The sequence below is a fragment of the Bubalus kerabau genome, chromosome 4 (genome assembly GCF_029407905.1).
Source record: "Bubalus kerabau isolate K-KA32 ecotype Philippines breed swamp buffalo chromosome 4, PCC_UOA_SB_1v2, whole genome shotgun sequence".
Taxonomy (NCBI): Eukaryota; Metazoa; Chordata; class Mammalia; order Artiodactyla; family Bovidae; genus Bubalus; species Bubalus kerabau.
In genome coordinates, this window is record NC_073627.1 from 143443870 (window position 1) to 143464021 (window position 20152).

The 20152-nt window shown below is 41.4% G+C and overlaps 1 protein-coding gene across 1 annotated transcript; it reads right to left on the reverse strand.

Moving 5' to 3' along the window:
* Positions 1-366: 366 nt before the first annotated feature.
* CCL21 (C-C motif chemokine ligand 21) lies at positions 367-1522 on the reverse strand. Its single transcript, XM_055580298.1, has 4 exons — positions 1387-1522; positions 1150-1270; positions 873-1055; positions 367-793 (listed from the first exon to the last, which is right to left on the reverse strand). The coding sequence occupies exons 1-4, from the start codon at positions 1451-1453 to the stop codon at positions 769-771; spliced, it is 396 nt and encodes a 131-aa protein (XP_055436273.1). The 5' UTR covers positions 1454-1522; the 3' UTR covers positions 367-768.
* Positions 1523-20152: the final 18630 nt, after the last annotated feature.

Consider the following 20152-nt stretch of genomic DNA (forward strand, 5'->3'; position numbering starts at 1 on the left):
CTCTGGTGAAGCTGAGAGTGAGAGTGCTGGGCGGAAGCAGAGTAAGTGGTGTCTTCAGGGTCTCAGAGGCCTGCAGAACCATTGAGGATGTGTGTCCCGGAGCCACCATCTCTCCATGGGCTGGGATTTCTCCTAGACCCGGAGAAGCCCAACTCCCACCCTGCCAGTCAGCTTCTCTTTTACTGCAGGTAAAAGAGGTGCCTGCAGGTCTGGGCACCTGGGAAGCAAGGAAAGTCTTGTGGTGGGTGAGAACATAGAATTTTTCCAGCCTGAGCTCCTGATTGGGACCCTAGAGTGTGTGACTCCCCCCTGTGGTGACAATGGCTTCTCTGCGGACACAAACACACAGAAACAGAAACATGGGAAGAAGGCCAGAATGGCTGTTTATTCAATTGGGTGTAAGTCATATTTACAAAGGAAAAAAGAGCTGGGTAGTGTGTAGTGTGGAGCAGGGTCAGGTCCAGGACCCTGGGTGACCTTTCCTTGGAGGGGCAGGCCTGCTGCCACCTCTCACACTGCCCAGGGGACATGCCCTTCTCTGCCTGTCTAGGCCTGGCCTGATGTGGGCAGTGCAGCCGTGCAGGGTAGGGTGGGAATACAGAAGGGGTGGTTGAAGCTGGAGAAGGGGTGAGGCAAGGCCAGCATGAAGTGGCTGCTCTGGGGCCCCTGGGTCCTCCCTCTCTCCTAGCCTCTCTTGTCCCTTTGGTTGGGGCTCCAAGCCCTGGTGAGACTGGTGGGGACCTCCTGGGCTCCGGCCTGGTCACTGGGCTATGGCCCTTTTGAGGTCTCAGTCCTGGGAGGGCAGAAGAGGGGTTTGAGCATGATCGAGGCTCTCCTTCACCTCCCTCCCCCTGTCCCTTTAGCTCCCTTACCTCTTACAGCCTTTGGAACCCTTTCCCTTCTTGCCAGACTTGGGGGCCCCCTTGTCCTTCTTACAGTCCTGGACTGGTTTCCGTGGGGCTGATGGCTTGTCCAGACGCCGCATCAGGTTCTGCACCCAGGCCTCTTTAGGGTCTGCACATAGCTCTGGCTGAGAGCGTTTCCGAGGCGAGAACCTAGGGTTCGGGGGTTAGCAAGCCTGTCCTAGTCTTGCCCATCATGCCCTCCCACTCAGCTGCCAGCCTGCACCCACCCTGTGTATCTACTTACAGGATAGCTGGCATAGCGCAACTCAGGGTTGGGTCCTGCTTCCGGTAGCCGCGGACAATGTTGGCGGGAATCTTCTTTCGGCTGTACCTGAGGCAACAGTCCTGTGCCCCTCCATCATTGCCTGTGGGTGGGGTTCGCAGGGAGTGAGAGGCTGCTTGTAGACTCCTACCCAGGCCTCTCTAGCTCTCCCCCGATCCTGTCCTCCTCCCCCTACCCCCGCAGGCAGCTCCTTGATACCTTGGACCTGGAGGATGCAGAAGGCCAGGACCAGGGCAAGGATGCTCAGGACCAGTGACTGAGCCATGGCCACGGCAGAACTCAGGCGAGGTGGGCAGTTTCAGTCTGGGGGTCCGTGTGTGGACTACGACTGGTGTGCTGCCTATTTATGTAGGCGGACACTTTCGCTTCCCCCATCCCTAGGCACTCAGTCCAGGCAAGAGTAGGAATCTCCCTCCTTCCTTCCTGAAAGACACCCAGATCCTGTCCTGGCACCCAGCCTCACTAGTATGCGGAAATGAAAACTTCACACAGCTAGTCAGTCCCCAAGCCGACCCTGTCTCCTGCTCAATAAAAGTTGAATCTGAAAGGCCCGCCTTCTAGCCCCAGCCCCTGTCTTGATGGAGGACTTAACACCTCTCCTCTGGAACACTGTGACTGCCTCTTCAGTTCACTCCAGGCTCCATGTTCTTCCATTCCTTCAAGCAGACTGAGGACTGTTACTAAAATACAAATCTGATTAATGAATTGTAAGAGTTCTGTGTACATTCTGGATAATAGCCCCTTATCAAATACATGATTTGCAAATTTTCCTTCCATTCTGTGGGTTGTTTTTTAACTCTCTTGATATCTTGATAGTGTCCTTTGATGCACAAAAATTTTAAATTCAGTTGGTCTAATTTTTCTTCTGTTGTCTGTATTTTTGGTATCATATTTAAGAAACCATTGCCAAATCTAAGCCCTTGAAGGTTTCCCCTTAGGTTTTCCCCCCAGCATTATTGAGGTATAATTGACAAAATTGTGTATGTTTAAAGTATACAATGTGATGAGTTGATATATGTATATATTGTGAAATAATTACCACAAGTTAATTAATACCTCCATCACTTCATGTAGTTATACCTTTTTATTTTTTGTAGTGAGACACTTTGAGGCCTACTTTCTTAGCAAATTTCAAGTATAGTATAAATGAAAGTTGCTCAGTTGTATCCGACTCTTTGCAACCTCATGGACTGTAGCCTGCCAGTCTCTGTCCATAGAATTCTCTGGGCAAGAATACTGGAGCGGATAGCTATTCCCTTCTCCAGGGGATCTTCCCAACCCAGGGACTGAACTCAGGTCTCCCGCATTGCAGGTGGGTTCTTCACTGTCTGAGCCACCAGGCAAGCCCACGGTACAGTATTGTTAGCTATAATCACCATGTTGTACATTTGATCCTCAGAACTTACTCATTTTATAACTGAAAGTTTGTAGCCATTAAAATATCTCTCCATTTTCCCCAGCCCTTGGCAATCACCATTCTAATTTCTTCTTTGTATTTGACTTTTTTGTTGATTCCCCATATAAGTGGCACCATACAATATTTGTGTTTCCCTGACTTATTTCACTTAGCATAATCCCCTTCAGGTTCCTTCTTTTTCTTATGGCAGGTTTCCCTCTTGTTGTGTCCAACTCTTTGCAACCCCATGGACTGCAGCATGCTAGTCTCCTCTGTCCTCCATTATCTCCTGGAGTTTGCTCAAATTCATGTCCATTGAGTCAGTGATGCTATTTAACCATCTCATCATCTGTTGCCTCCTTCTTCTTTTGACTTCAGTCTTTCCCAGCATCAGGGTCTTTTCCAATGAGTCAGTTCTTTGAATTAGGTAGCCGAAGTATTGGAACTTCAGCTTCAGCAGCAGTCCTTCTAATGAATATTCAGGGTTGATTTCCTTTAGGATTGACTTGTTGAATCTCCTTGCAGTCCAAGGGACTCTTGTCTTCTCCAGCACCACAATTTGAAAGCATCAGTTCTTCGGCACTCAGCCTTCTAAATGGGGTTGAATAACATTCTATTGTGTATATATAACTTTATATATAATCACAAGCTTGTTGTCTACTTAGGCTGTTTCCCTAACAGACATTCAGGCTGTTTCCATATCTTGGCCGTTGTGAGTAATGATGCACACAGAAAATGGGAGTGCAGGTATCACTTGGAGGTAGTGATTTCATTTCCTTTGCATATATGCCCAAAAGTGGGACTGCTGAATCACATGGTAGTTCTATTTTTTATTTTTTTAAGGAACTTCCATACTATTTACTATTATGGCTGTACCAGTATACTTTCTCACCAGCAATACAGAAGTGTTCTCATTTTTCCACACCCTTTGGAGCATTTGTTATCTCTTAACTTTTTGATAGTAGTCCTCCTAACAGGTGTGATGTGATATCTCTTTCTGGTTTTGATTTGCATTTCCCTGATGATTAGTGATATATTGAACATATTTTCATATATCTACTGGCATTTTGTGTATCTTCTTTGGAAAAATATATTTTCAGGTTCTTTTCCCAGTTTATAGCCAGATTTTTTGTTTGTTTGTTTTGCTATTGAGTTTTAGGAGTTCCTTATATATATTTCAGGTATTAACCTTTTATCAGATATATGGTTTGTAAATATTTTTTTCCTATTTCCTGTGTCCCTACACTGCCCTTCATTTTTGTTGATTTTTTTCTTTTACTGTACAGATCCTTGCTTATTTATTTATTTTAAACAAGAGCCAAGTTTAAATTTGTTCACTTCTTGCATTTGAAGTACTTCTTGATGACATCCTTGGCCTGAAAATCTTTGCCATAGTCCTTAACCACTACACAGTTACAACCAACCACTTTCAGGGTTTTCCCTTTCCATCAATTTTACAGAGGCCTACCCACTCCCCTAGTTTCTTTTCTTTTTAAATTGGAGTATAATTGATTTACAATGTTGTTAGTCTCAGGCATATAGCAAAGTGAATAAGTTACACATATACATATATCCACTCTTTTTTAAAAGAGTCTTTTCCTATATAGGCCATTAAGAATATTGGGTAGACTTCCTTGTGCTATACAGTAGATTCTTAGTTAATTATCTGTTTTATATATAGTAGTGTGTATATGTCAATCCCAGTCTTCCAGTTTATCTCTCCCCAGCTTATCCCCTGGTAACCATAAGTTTGGTTTCTACATCTCTGACTCTACTTCTGTTTTGTAAATAGGTTCATTTGTACCCTTTTAAAAATTGTTTATTTATTCAACTGTGCTGGGCATTTGAGATCTTTAGTTGTGGCACATGAGATCTTCAGTCTTCATTGCGGCATGCAAATTAGTTGACTTTCAAAGATTTAGTTGTGGCATGTGGGATCTTTTAGTTGTGGCATGCAAACTCTTAGTTGCAGCATTTAGGATCTAGTTCCCTGACCAGGGATCAAACTTGGGTCCCCTGCTTTGGGAGTGTGGTCCTAGCTAGTTGACCACCAGGGAAGTCCCTGTACCATTTAAAAAATTTCTATATATAAGCAATATCATATGATTATTTGTCTTTTTCTGTCTGACTTACTTTACTCAGTATGACAATCTTGAGGTCTATCCATGTTGCTACATATGGCATTATTTTATTCTTTTTAATGACTGAGTCATATTCTATTGTATATATGTACCATATCTTCTTTATCCATTCCTCTGGTGATGGACATTTAGATTACTTCCAAGTCCTGGCTATTGTAAATAGTGCTGCAGTGAACATTGGGATGCATGTATCTTTTCAAATTATGATTTTCTCCTGGTGTATGCCTAGGAATGGGATTGCTGTGACATATGGTAATTCTAGTTTTAGTTTTTTGTATTTTTTTAAGAAACTTCCATATTGTTCTCCATAGTGTCAGTACCAATTTACTTTCCCACCAACAGTGTACACCCTCTTCAGCATTTATTGTTATAGACTTTTTGATGATGGCCATTCTGACAAGTGTGGGTTGATACCTCATCGTAGTTTTGATGTGCATTTCTCTAACAATTAGTGATGCTGAGCATCTTTTCATGTGCTGCTTAGCCATCCATATGTCTTCTTTGCAGAAATGTCTATTTAGATCTTCTACCCATTTTTCAGTTGTATTTTTTTAAAATACTGAGCTGCATGAGCTATTTGTATATTTTGGAGATTAATACCTTGTCAATTGCTTCCTTTACAATTATTTTCTCTTATTCTGAGTGTTGTCTTTTTGTTTTGTTTGTGGTTTCCTTTGCTGTACAAATCTTTTAAGTTTAATTAGATCATGTTTGTTTATTTTTGCTTTTATTTCCATTACTCTAGGAGATAGGTCATAAAATATCTTATTGTGATTTATGTCAAAGAGTAGTAGTCTTCCTATGTTTTCTTCCAACAGTCTTATAGTGTTGGTCTTACATTTAGGTTTTTAATCCATTTTTAGTTTATTTTTGTGTATTGTGTTAGGGAATGTTCAAATTTCATTCATTTACATGTTGCTGTCCAGTTTTCCCAGGATACTTATTGAAGAGACTGTCTTTTCTCCATTGTATATATTCTTGCATCCTTTGTCATAGATTAGGTGACCATAGGTAGGTTTATCTCTGGACTTTTTGTACTATTCCACTGATCTATATTTCTGTTTTTGTGTCAGTACCATATTGTTTTGATTACTATAGCTTTGTAGTATTGTCTAAAGTCAGGGAGCCTGACTCCACCAGCTCCATTTTTCTTTCTCAAGATTACTTTGGCTATTTGGGGTCTTTTGTATTTCCAAACAAGTCATAAAGATTTTTTGTTCTAATTCTATGGCTGCATTAAATCTGTAGATTGCTTTCGGTAGTATAGTCATTTTCACAATATTTATTCTTCCAATTCAAGAACATGGTATATCTCCTGATCTGTGTCATCTTTGATTTCTTTCATCAGTATCCTATAGTTTTCTGAGGTCTTTGGCCTCCTCAGCTAAGTTTATTCCTAGGTATTTTATTCTTTTTGTTGTGATGGTCAATGGGATTATTTCCTTAATTTCTCTTTCTGATCTTTAGTTGTTAGTGTATAGGAATGCAAGAGATTTCTGTATTAATTTTGTATCCTGCAACTTTGCAAAATTCATTGATGAGTTCTAATAGTTTTCTGGTAGCATCTTCAGAATTTTCTATGTATAGTATCATGTCCTCTGCAAACAGTGACAGTTTTACTTTTTCATTTCCAATTTGGATTCCTTTTATTTCTTTTTCTTCTCTGATTGCCATGGCTAGGGCTTCCAAAACTATGTTGAATAATAGTGGTGAGAGTGGACATCATTGTCTTGTTCTTGATCTTAGAGGAAATGCTTTCAGTTTTTCATCACTGAGAATCATGTTTGCTGTGGGTTTCTTGTATATGACCTTTATTATGTTGAGGTAGGTTCCCTCTATGTCCACTTTATGGGGAGTTTTTTTTTTTTTTTACCATAAATGGGTATTGAATATTGTCAAAACCTTTTTATGCATTTATTTCCCTAGTTTCTTATTGTCATCAATTTTCATTAGGGCCTCAATCAACTTGACACATGTAGGTTCATCATAGTTGGATGCAAGCACTCAAAGATAGGCATGGCACTGGTCTAATGCTTTGCAACTTTGCAAATCCATGTGCTAAGCCATTGTGATGAGAGTGGTCTTCAACACTTCTTGCAAAACAATATTAATGTCTGTTACCCTCCAGCACCAGTGCCTTCTTTGGCCATGATGGTGGGTAATGGGTGGAGCTGAGTCTTGAATGTACCCCAGGCTCCATCTCTGAGCTACTCAGAGGTTGCAGGAAAAGAGCCTCCAGAAGTTTTTTAGTTTGATGTACTCCCACTTTGTTTATTTTTAAAAGTATTTATTTATTTATTTATTGGCTATGCTGATGTCATTGCTGTGTGCAAACTTTCTCTAGCTGCAACAAGCAGGGGCCACTCTCCATTGTGGTGCTCAGGCTTTTCATTGTGATGGTTTCTCTTGTTATGGAGCATGGACCCTAGGTGCTCAGACTTCAGTAGCTGTGGCGCTTGGACCCTAGAGCACGCAGGCTCAGAGGTTGCCGCTTGTGGTCACTGGAGTGTGGGCTCATGGAGTTGTGGTACTTGGATTTATTTGTTACATGGCATGTGGAATCTTCTTGGAGTATGCATGTACCCTGCATTGGCAGGGGATTCTCAACCACTGAACCACCAGGGAAGTCCCCACTTGTTTATTTTTGCTTTGTTTTCATAAATTCAAAAATATCATTGCCAAGACCAATGCAAAGATTTTCTTCTGCGTTTTCTTCTAGGAGTTTTATGGGTTTAGGTCTTACATTTAAATCTTTAATTAGAATTAATTTTTGTGGGTGGTGTAAAATAGGGGTCCAGTATCATTCTTGTACATGTGGCTATCCAGTTTTCTCAACACCATTTATTGAAAAGACTATCCTTTCCCCATTTTGTGTTCTTGCTTCCCTTTCAAAGATTAGTTGACTGTATATGTGTAGGTATATTTCTGGACTCTATATTCTATTGCATTGGTCTATGTTTCTGTCTTCATGCATGTACTATGCTGTTTTGATTACTAGAGCTTAGTAATATAGTTTGAAAGCAGGAAGCATGATGGCTCCAGCTTTGTTTTTCTTCCTCAAAATTATTCTATTTGGGGTCTTTTGTGGTTCTACGTGCATTTTAGGATTTTTTTAATATTTCAGTGAAAAAATGCAATTGGAATTTTGATAGGGATTGCATTGAATTTATAGATCACTTTGGGTAGTTATGGACATTTTAGCAATATTAACATGCCAATCCAAGAATACAGGATATCTTTCCATTTGTGTCTTCTCCAATTTCTTTCATCAGTGTCTTATAGTTTTCAGTGTATAGGTCTTTCACTTCCTTGGTTAAATTTATTCCTAGGTATTTTATTGTTTTTGATGCTATTGTAAGTGGGATTGTTTGTTAATTTTTTTCCATATACTTTGTTGTTAGTGTATAGAAACACAACTGATTTTTTATGTTGATTTTGTATTTTACAACTTTACTGAATTTGTTTATTAGTTCTAAGAGGTTTTTGGTGGAGTCTTTGGGGTTTTATATACATACATAAATTTTCTTGCCTAATTGCTCTCCCTAAGACTTCCAATACTAAGCTGAATAGAAGTGGTGACAATAAGCACCTGTCTTTTGTTCCTAATATTACAGGAAAAGTTTTCAACTTTTCATATATGAGTATTATGTTAGCTGAAGGCTTGTCATATATGGCTTTTATTATGTTGAGGTACATTCCTTCTATACCCAGTTTATTGAGAGTCTTTTTAAAAAATCATTAATAGGTGTTGAATCTTGTCAAATGTTTTTTCTGTGTCTATTGAGATGATTGTATGATTTTTATTCTTCAGTTTGTTAATGTGGTGTATCATACTGATTGATTTGTGGATGTTGAACCATCCTCATATCTCTGAAATAAATCCCGCTTGATAGTGATGTATGACACTTCTAATCTGCTATTGAATTTGGTTCTAGTATTTTGTTGAGAATTTTAAAATCTCTTTTCATCAGGGATATTGACCTGTATTTTATTTTCTTATAGTGCCTTCATCTGGCTTTGTTATCAGGGTAGTGCTGGCCTCATAAAATGAGTTAGGGAATGTTCCCTCCTCTTCAATTTTTTTGGAAGAGTTTGAGAAGGATTGATGCTAATTCTTGTTTAAATATTTGGTAGAAAAAATATTTGGTCGTATTCATTAATGAACCCATCTGGTGCTGGGTTTTCCTTTGTTGGGATATTTTCATTATTGATTGAACCTCCTTACTTGTTATAGATCTATTTAGATTTTCTATTTATTCTTGAGTCAGTTTTGATAGTTTATATGTTTCTGAAATTTATCCATTTCATCTAGGTTACCCAATTCGTTGATGTACAATTGTTCATAGTATCCTCTAATAACATTTTTTATATTTATAAAATTGATAGTAATGCCCCCAGTTTCATTTCTGATTTTAATAATTTGAATTATTTTAAAAACTTGAATTATTTAAAAATTCTTTCTTTTTTCCATAGTCAGTCTAACTTCAAGTGTGTCAATTTTGTTGATCTTTTCAAAGAACCACCTTTTGGTTTTGTTGATTTTTCTCTATTTTTTGTATTCTCTATTTCATTTGTTTCTGCTTTACTATTAGTTCCTTCTTTCTGATATTTTGGGTTTGGTTTTATTGACTTCAAGTTTCTTAAAATGAATAGTTTATTGATTTGAAATCTTTTTAAATATAGGCATTTATAGTTATAAATTTCCCTCTTAGCATTGCCTTCATTGACTCTCAAAAGTTTTAGTTTATTATGTTTTTCTTTTTATTTGTCTCACAGTATTTTCTAAGTTGCCTTGTGATTTCTTCTTTGACTCTTTATTTGAGTATATTGTTCAGTTTCCACATATTTGTGAATTTTCCACTTTTCCTTTTGTTACTGATTTATAGTTTTATTCTACTGTGATCAGAAAAGATACTCTGAATGATTTCAGTCTTAACATTTTGTTAAGATTTGTTTTATGGCCTATCATATAATTTATCCTAGAGAATGTTCCATGTGAACTTCAGAAGAAATCGTATTCTTCTGTTTTTGGTGTGTATAAATGTTAGGTCTAATATATTTATAGTATTGTTCAAGTTCTCTGTTTCCTTATTGATCTCCTGTTTTGTTATCCATTATTAAAAATGAGGTATTAAATTCTACAGCAATTATTGTAGAACTGTCAACTCTCCCCTATAATTCTGTTAGTTTTTTGCTTTATATGTTAAGAGGCTTGGCTGTTAGTTGTTTATAACTGTTATATCTTTCTGTATCAAACATTTTATCAAAATACAGTCTTTTTTATTTCTTAAAACCTTTTTTACAAAAAGTCTGTTTTGTCTGACAGTAATAGAGCCACTGTAGCTCTCTTTTGGTCACTGGTTGCATGGGATATTTTCCCATCCTTTTACTTTATTTATTAAAATATTTATTTATTTATTTATTTGGCTGTGCTGGGTCTTAGTTGCAACATGTTCAACTTCATTGTGGCATGCAGGATCTGTAGTTGTGGCATGTGGAGTCTTTTTCTTTTTAGTTGCCACAAGTGAACTCTTAGTTGCAGCATGTGGGATCTAGTTCCCTAACTAAGGATCAAACCCAGGTCCCCTACACTGGGAGACCAGAGTCTTAGCCACTGGACCACCAGAGGAATCTATCCTTTTACTTTAAAGCTCTGTATTTGTATTTCAAGTTAGTCTCTTATAGATAGCATATAGATGGATCATGCTTTTATTTTATTTTTGCTTTTATTTTTTCAATTCATTCTGCTAATCTCTGCCTTTTATTTATTATTCTACATTCATTTATGCATTTTATTTATTTTTGGCTGTGCTGGGTCTTCATCACTGCATGCAGCTTTCTCTAGCTGTGGAGAGTGGGGACCAGTGTCTGTTTGTGGTGCTAGGGCTTCTCATTGCCATGGCTTCTCTCGCTGCAGAGCACAGGCACACATGCCCGTGTAGTTGTAGGGCACATGTGCCTTAGTAGTTGTAGTGAGTGAGTTAAGTAGTTGAGGCTCGCAAGCTCTAGAGCGTGGGCTCATTAGTTGTGCCATATGGCATGTCAGATCTTCCTGGACCAGGGCCTGAACCAGTGTCTCTTGCATTGCAAGAAAAGTTTTTAACCACTGGACTACCAGGGAAGCCCCACATTTTATTTATTTATTTATTTTTTATTGGTGTATTTTTTTTTAGTCGTATATTACACTGCTGTGGCAGTTTCTGCTATACTGTGAATCAGTCATATGTATACATATATCCCCTCTTTTTTTGGATCTTTTTTCCTATTTAGGTCAACCATTTAGAGCACTGAGTAGAGTTCCCTGTGCTGTACAATAGGTTCCCATTAGTTAGCTGTTTTATACAAAGTAGTGTATATATGTCAATCCCAATCTCCCAATTCACCCCATCTCCCCTTTGCCCCTTGGTGTATGTTTGTTCTCTATGTCTGTGTCTCTATTTCTGCTTTGCAAATAAGATCATATATACCGTTTTTGTAGATTCCATATATATGTGTTAATGTACAATATTTGTCTTTCTCTTTCTGACTTACTCTGTATGACAGTCTCTAGGTCTATGCATGTTGCTGCAAATGGCACGATTTCATTCCTTTTTATGACTAATACCCCATTGTATATATGTACCATATCTTCTTTATCCATTCCTCTGGTGGTGAACATTTAGGTTACTTTCATGTCTGAGCTATTATAAGTAGTGCTGCAGTGAACATTGGGGTGCATGAATCTTTTTCTTTCCTTGACTCTGTAAGGTCTTAGTTGTGACATGTGGGATCTAGTTTGTTGACCAGGGGTTGAACCTGGGCCCTCCTCTGCCTTGGGAGCATGGAGTCTTAGCCACTGGACCATCAGGGAAGTCCCTGCTTATATCTTTTTGAATTATGGTTTTCTCTGTGCCCCAAAGTGGAATTCTGGGTCATATGGTAGTTCTATTTTTAGTTTTTTAGGGCTTTCCATGTGGCCCTAGTGGTAAAGAATCTGCCTGCGTAAGAGACACAGCTTCAGTCCCTAAGTTGGGAAGATGTCCTGGAGAAGGGCATGACAACCCACGCCAGTATTTTTGCCTGGAGGGAGGAGAGAGCATATAATATCTATACACTATCTGCAATTTCCAGAGACAGAGGAGGCTGGCAGGCTATAGTCCTTAGGGTCACAAAGAGTCACACATGACTAAAGAGACTTAGCATGCAAGCACACAAGCTGTTCTCCATAGTGGCTGTATCAATTTACATTCCCACCAACAGTGTAAGAGGCTACCCTTTTTTCCACACCTTCTCTAACATGTATTGTTTATATGGCCATTCTGACCAATGTGAGGTGATACATCATTGTAGTTTTGATAATCTCTGCCTTTTAATTAGAGAGTTGAACTCATTTTTTTCACTTTTTTACAGTTTTATTGAGATATCATTGACATATAGTACAGTATAAGTTTAAGGTATACAGCATAAATATTTGACATATATATCATGAAATGATTAACACAAATCATCTCATATAGGTACAAAATAAAAGAAAAAAAGTTTTTCTTTGTGATGACAGCTCTTAGGATTTACTGTTTTAACACCTTTCATATACCACATATAGTAATGTTATTTGTATTAATTATACTGTATATCACATCCCTGGTACTTGTAACTGGATGTTTGTACCTTTTGATTCCCTTCAATCCAGTCCTCCCTGCCCTACCCCTACCTCAGGTAACTACAATTCCAGTCTCTTTTTCTATAAGTTTGTTTTTGAAGTATAATTGACCCGCAACCCTGTTAGTTCCTGGTGCAGGAACTATTTCTGTACAGTTCAAAATGATCACCACAATAAGTCTAGTTAGCTTCTGTCACCATATAAAATGTTATATACTTATTGACTGTATTGACTCTGTGCATTTCATACTCATGACTCATGTAGCTAGCTTGGAGTTTATAATTAACATCTTAAGCTTATAATAATCTAGTTTGAATAATACCAGCTTTGTTTCAGTAGTACAAACAAATAGTACTCTGCTCCTGTACATCTTCATTCTACCTCCTTTATATTGTTACTGTCACAGATTACATCCTTATATACTGTGTACCCATTAACATAGATTCATAATTACTATTTTATGCCTTTTAAATCACATAGGGAAAAGAGGAGTTATAAACCAAAGATATGATATACTATCATTTATATTTGCCTGTGTTGTTAACGGCTGTAGCTGTCCATTTTGACTTTTCCAAAAATTTTTTGCCAAGTGCACTCTTTGATGTGTGTGGTCCCTGAAATTTCTGTTCTCTAATCTCTGTGGTCAGCCAATGTCCTGTCAAAGATTTATCTCTCCCTCTCTCACAAAAGAGTTCAGTTCAGTTGCTCAGTCGTGTCTGACTTTTTGCGACCCCATGAATCACAGCATGCTCCTTAAATATTCTGATATCTGCTACTGTGGAAGCTGCTGCAGCTCAAGAAGGCAGAAACCAAGGCAAGCATCTGCACCTATCTCTCAGGGAACCCCCAGACCAACCAAAATATAAAACCCCAATTTTTGGAGGACATGATTCTCTGCCACCAACCAGCCACTACAGGAATGTGGGCTGCCATCCCCTAGCATTGACTAGTAGCTAGTTCATGTATGATCTCTTCTGAAAGATCAACATCCTTGGCCTTTATCAAGCACTCCTCTCAATGTTCTGTGTCCAGTTAGGTTCCAGAGTTCTGAAATAGGGGATTCCAATTGCTTTTTTCAGCCCAATGGTTGCTTCAGTGGAGGGATTAACCCTAGAGTTTTCTACTTTGACATTCTGCATTCTGTCGTTCTTGCAGTTGAATTTCTAATATTTAAAATCTTGAATCCATTTGGAATTTATGCTGGGATACAGTGTGTGAGGATTATTAGGTCATAAGTTAGAATCTATGTTTAAAACCAGTGTAGAATCTCGAGTTATGATCACCAGGTTAGGACTAGAAAATTCATCTGGTTCCCAGGGTGCTAAACCCAGCATGCCCCTCACCCCCAGGCTTATCCCAGCTTTGTGGAAATAGAAGACCACAGGGAGGACAGGACTGGGAGGGGTGCAGTCAGGACAGTGCAGGCCAGGCACGAGGTAGTGACAGAAAGGTTGTGCCTGGAATAGGGGTGGTGCTATTGGGGAAGGATGGGATGTGGAGGGGATGGGATTAGAGATGGAGATATTGTTGGGATGGGGGCCCCAGAAGAGAGGGGCTGCAATCTGAGTACATTATAAGAGAGATACTTGAGATCTTGGGTTGGAGGTTTTACAACAGGCTGAGATCTTAAGCAGGGCAGGGAGTGTCCCAATTGGCAAGAAGCTGGCATTCCTGGAACAGGACCGGGCAAAAAGAAGGAGATAAGATTTCTTGGGTCTTTTACCTGGTCTTATGGCAAATCCCGGCATGAGAAAGCTTCTAATTCCCATCTCTAAAATCTCCCCTTCCACAGCTGCCCTACCTTTGGTGGAAGTGTCTAAGTAAATAGTGAACTGCCCGTGTCTGAAGAGTTCCCAGAGAGGTGGGATAGCATGGGCCTGGGGGGACATGTAACTCATACCAGAGGCATATCATGTTAGATTGTTTACACTGTTTCCAAACTTGTCTGCACTTCGAAATCATGTGAAGAGCTTAATAAACATACAGAATTAGAGGCACCACCCCAGACCATCTTAAACAGAATCTCAGAAGAGAGCCAAAGGATATGTATTTTTATCAAGCTGTCCAAGTACTTTCAAGAATTTGGTGGGGTGGGGCTGGGAGAGTAAATAGTGAGCTCATCCCAAACTCCAGATGGGCACAGAGCCATGGGAAGGGAACAAAGGTCGTCCGGGGGAAGAGGACGCTGAGGTGATATGCCCCTAATCTTCCTGAGGGGGGACCTTCTGCCCTGGCACAGCTTGTGGAATGAGGGAGAACATGAATGGGAAGAGATGGGGACTGTGCAGTCTCCTCTCCTAACATCCCAGGTTCCCTGTCTCTCCCAGGACACCCTGCCCCATTCTCCTTGTTTATGCCATCATGGGGCTTCTTGTTTGTTAGATGGTGTCCGCAGCCTCCTTGGGTCCCATCCTCAATTATCTTTCCCTCAATTTGGGAAACTTCCGAGGACTTGCCCTAAGTCCCTACCTCTGAACTTGTGCCTGTAGGGGTAGACCAGCCTCAGGGAGATGTTCCATCCTGGAGGTACTGGGACTTCCTTACTTGCTACTGTGGCTCGGAATCTAAGTTAGGGGCTCTAAAGGAAGGGAAGGAAAGAGTGGGGATTTTGCCAGAGGTATTAATAGATACCTGGCTGGACCTAAAGCCAGGTTGGGAAAGAACTGCTCTCAGAGCAGGAAGGTGACAGAAAATCACTGCCATACACTGGCATGCATGCAGATGTCTGACTTGATAGGTGGAGGTGGGAGCCTGGAAAGAAGTGGGGCTCAGGTACAGATGCAGTCCCCAGGAAAGGGCCTCAGGTGGTGAGAGGAGTTGTTATCCTTATCCTTATCCTTCTCTGGGGCCTCAGGTCTGTCACCCAGCCATTCCTCTGCCCTCAGATGCTGGCCTGGGCCCACCCAAACCCTAAGCTTGGTGTAGGAGTCTGGAGCTTGCAGCCCTGAACCAACCCCTCTCTTGGTCCTCCAGCCAGCCTGGGTGTAGACATTAAGGAAGGGGACACAGAGACTCAAATGGCTGCACATTTGACATGTGAGTAGCCACCTAAGTGTTCTAGTCTGTTGGGTGAAGATTTGGGCTTGGTGAGCTCTTGAGGGAGCCTAGGTGGTATTGGACAGTCTCTGCGGTGGCTGAGGTACAGAGATGTGTTACACCAGACGTCCTGTGCTGAGGGAGAGGGAGGTGTATGTGACTCCCTTCAGCTTTACTTGCTGATGAGCACAGAGTGAACACACTCTGTCACCAGATTGAGACCCTGGAGGACAGGGAGAAGGTGTGCCGTCTACTCCTTCTCACCCTAGTGTTGGCAGGCTGCTACTTCTTTAGGACAGGCACCTGGGCCAGGCTCTGGGGTAGCAGTAGCGGTCCTAGGTGTGGGTTCACCAGTCTGGAACCCCCACATTGGGAAGAGCCCGCATTCCCTTCAACCCCAGGCCCATTCATTCTTGCTTGATGGGGGTTCCAGCGCAACAGATGCTCCCAGCTTGGCAGGTGGGAGCAGGGGAGGGGTATGGCAGGAATTTTAGCTCAGAAGCCAAGCTAGTCCCGGAACAGGGCTTGGGGTGAGCTGGGCCCTGAGGGCTCATACATCTAACAAGGGTCAAAGGACCTGGGTGCACTGGTGCTCCTGGGCTCCCAGATGATCACTGAGGCCTCCAGGGACAGGCTGCCCTGGTGACTGTGCAGATGTTACTGAGGGAGCTATGGGATCCCAGGACTGCAAATAACCTGTTCCTTCATTAGTGTGTGATGTTTGTGTGCTCAGTGTAGTTGCAGACATTACCCGATGTGTGGCTGCCTAGGGTCAGGGTTAGAGTTCAGACTATGCTTGGAATATGACATAGTGGTTACAGATTGGAAGTAGACAGTGGTCAGCGTAGGACTAGAATAATGGTGATGGTAAAGTAGGATTTGGAATTGCATTTATGATTCCTATTGATAGAGCTAGTTCATCTTGGATTAGGATTGTGTTAGGGTTGGAGTAGGGTACTGTTTGAGTTTAAAATTGGGATCAAATGGGACAAGGAGATAAGTTTTGTGTTGGGGGTGAGTTTTAAGCTTCTAAGATGGTCTGAAGAAGGACTTAAGCTTATGTGTATTGTGTGATATTGATCTGGTTTAGATGAGAGGTTTTGGATGTTTTATGGCCCTCTGCCTTTGAGAGTTATAAATGGCTGTGATTCCTGAAGCTGCAATCAGACTGCAGGGTAGTAGGGATCTAGCTCCTGGGGAGAGGGAATATCTCAGTTTTCTTTCCTAGACTTACCTGATCATGTAAACAGTTTTTGGGTAACACTCTAGCATTACCTTTCTAAGGTACAGTGTTCTGAGGGTCCCGCTTGAAAGACTGTGGTTTTAGATTGTTTGTGATTGAGGCTAGAATTGTGGTTAGGGTTAGGGTTGGGACATGGACTACAGTTACTGTTAAAAGTTTAGGGCAGTGTCATGTGGTACATCCTGAGTCAAGGGATTTTTCCTGAGGAACTAAGGATGGGTTCTTCACAGTTCCCTGAGGCAGATTTTGACAGATAGGTCTGGCTGGTAGACTCTTCCTTTAGATTCTGTTTCTGTTGCGTCAGAGACTGAGTGAGGGTCAGGGCCCTGCTGCAAACTGGGGACACTCCTTGGGGTGGGAGGGGGTGTGTTGTAAGTGAAGGATGAGACTGCTGAAGAGGACAGGGGACTCACTTGCTGACTGATATTTTTTTAAAGCTCACAGCCAAGTTATTAAGGGCAGAGGTGTGCATGTGGATGCAAGACTGTTTTTATTAAAGGACAGGCAATGGGACAGAAATTCCAAATTGGAGTTTAGAGGTGGATGAACAGGCCTGGGCTGAGGTTTTATGGAGGAGAAAGACTTTGCAGGATGGATTTGGAATGCATTTGTGTTTTTGTGGATTTGGAATGCATTTGTGTTTGTGACCTGTGGGATGGGGGCTATGTCTGTTCCATGTGTGTGGTGCCAGGGTCTGTGGACACGTCTGACGCTGGGTGTTCATGAGTCTCTGAAGGCGTGTTTTCTGAATGGCTACTCCGAGTTAGTCTCTGAATGGCATCACTGAAATTATGTCCTCTTGTGTCTGTAACCGTGTGTCTTTGACTGCAGTGAGGCTCTGCTCTGGCCTCTCACTTTCCCCTGCCCCTCTCCTCTGATGCACCCCAGCTGCCGCGCTGTTTACCACAAGAGATGGTTTCCTTTCCCTTCCCGCTGTCTGGATTCCCATGTGTCCAGCTGCCTGCCCGGGGCCCTGCCCCTGGGGCCTCAGTGTGGGGCTTGACCTTGGGAATGATACACTCTGGAAAGCCCCCAATATGCTCTCTGCCTGGCTGTGGACCCAGAGACGTTCCAGTGGAGGAGGGGGACAGGGTGGGAAAGGGGGGCAGTTGGCAGCAGGCACCCCTCCTTCTGGAAACAGAGATCACCTTCTGGCCCCTTCTCAGGCCCCCTCTCTCCTCCTGTGCTCCCATCAGAGCAAGTACGCAGGGTCCTGGCCTCACTGTGTCTGTGCCTGGGAAGGGACAGTCCTCTCCAAGCCCCGTTAGGCACGGGTCCTCGGCCTCCCCCAGCACCTTGCGTGCCTGCACTGTTCTCACTCCTCATGTCCCCGCCTGCACTCGGGGCTGTCCTCCCTTCTTTCCTCTCCCTGCCGTGGACTCTGTGTGCTTCCTTCTCCGACAGCCCAGGCCTCTGCCCTGAAGCAGGTGCAACAGGCTTGGCTGACTGGGGAAGAGCAGAGACTCAGCTCCTGTCACATGGCACAGGAAGCAGCATCTCCAGTGGTGTTTATTCCTGTGCTCACCCCGTGTTTGTTGAGGTGGTACAGAAACGAAGCAGCCACGGTCCCTGTTTGCTGAGACTCAGTGTTTTACAGGAGAAGTGATTCTGTGGAGAAGCCATCCCCCCACTGCAGGAAGTTGGTTGCCTGAAATCCTCTCTCTAGGATTCTTTTTTAAAAAAATATAAATTTATTTATTTTAATTGGAGGCTAATTACTTTACAATATTGTAATGGTTTTGCCATACATTGATGTGAATCTGCCACAGGTGTACATGTGTTCCCCATCCTGAAACCCCCTCCCACGTCCCTCCCCATCCCATCCTTCTGGGTCATCCCAGGTGCACCAGCCCCAAGCACCCTTTCTCATGCATTGAACCTGGCCTGGCGATTCGTTTCACATATGATAATATACATGTTTCAATGCCATTCTCCCAAAGCATCCCACCCTTGCCCTCTCCCACAGAGTCCAAAAGACTGTTCTACACATCTGTGTCTCTTTTGCTGTCTTACATATAGGGTTATCATTACCATCTTTCTAAATTCCATATATATGTGTTAATATACTGTATTGGTGTTTTTCTTTCTGGCTTACTTCACTCTGTATAATAGGCTCCAGTTTCATCCACCTCATTAGAACTGATTCAAATGTATTCTTTTCAATGGCTGAATAATATTACATTGTGTATATGTACCACAGCTTTCTTATCCATTCATCTGCTGATGGACATCTAGGTTGCTTCCATGTCCTGGCTATTATAAACAGTGCTGCGATGAACACTGGGGTACGTGTGTCTTTCAATTCTGGTTTCCTTGGTGTGTATGCCCAGCAGTGGGATTGCTGGGTCGTATAGCAGTTCTATTTCCAGTTTTTTAAGGAATCTCCACACTGTTCTCCATAGTGGCTGTACTAGTTTGCATTCCCATCAACAGTGTAAGAGGGTTCCCTTTTCTCCACACCCTCTCCAGCATTTATTACTTGTAGACTTTTGGATCGCAGCCACTCTGACTGGTGTGAAATGGTACCTCATAGTGGTTTTGATTTGCATTTCTCTGATAATGAGTGATGTTGAGCATCTTTTCATGTGTTTGTTAGCCATCTGTATGTCTTCTTTGGAGAAATGTCTGTTTAATTCTTTGGCCTATTTTTTGATTGGGTTGTTTATTTTTCTGGAATTGAGCTGTAGGAGTTGCTTGTATATTCTTGAGATTAATTCTTTGTCAGTTGCTTTGTTTGCTATTATTTTCTCCCATTCTGAAGGCTGTCTTTTCACCTTGCTTATAGTTTCCTTTGTTGTGCAAAAGCTTTTAAGTTTAATTAGGTCCCATTTATTTATTTTTGCTTTTATTTCCAATACTCTGGGAGGTGGATTATAGAGGATCCTGCTGTGATTTATGTCGGAGAGTGTTTTGCCTATGTTTTCCTCTAGGAGTTTTATAGTTTCTGGTCTTACATTTAGATCTTTAATCCATTTTGAGTTTATTTTTATGTATGGTATTAGACAGTGTTCTAGTTTCATTCTTTTACAAGTGATTGACCAGTTTTCCCAGCACCACTTGTTAAAGAGATTGTCTTTTGTCCATTGTATATTTTTGCCTCCTTTGTGTAAGGTGTCCATAGGTGTGTGGATTAATTTCTGGGCTTTCTATTTTGTTCCATTGATCTATATTTCTGTCTTTGTGCCAGTACCATACTGTCTTGATGATTGTAGCCCTGTAGCAGAGCCTGAAGTCAGGCAGGTTGATTCCTCCAGTTCCATTCTTCTTTCTCAAGATTGCTTTGGCTATTTGAGGTTTTTTGTATTTCCATACAAATTGTGAAATTATTTGTTCTAGTTCTATGAAAAATACAGTTGGTAGCTTGATAGGGATTGCATTGCATCTATAGATTGCTTTGGGTAGTATACTCATTTTCACTATATTGATTCTTCCAATCCATGAAGGTGATATATTTTTCCATCTATTTGTGTCCTTTTTGATTTCTTTCATCAGTGTTTTATAGTTTTCTA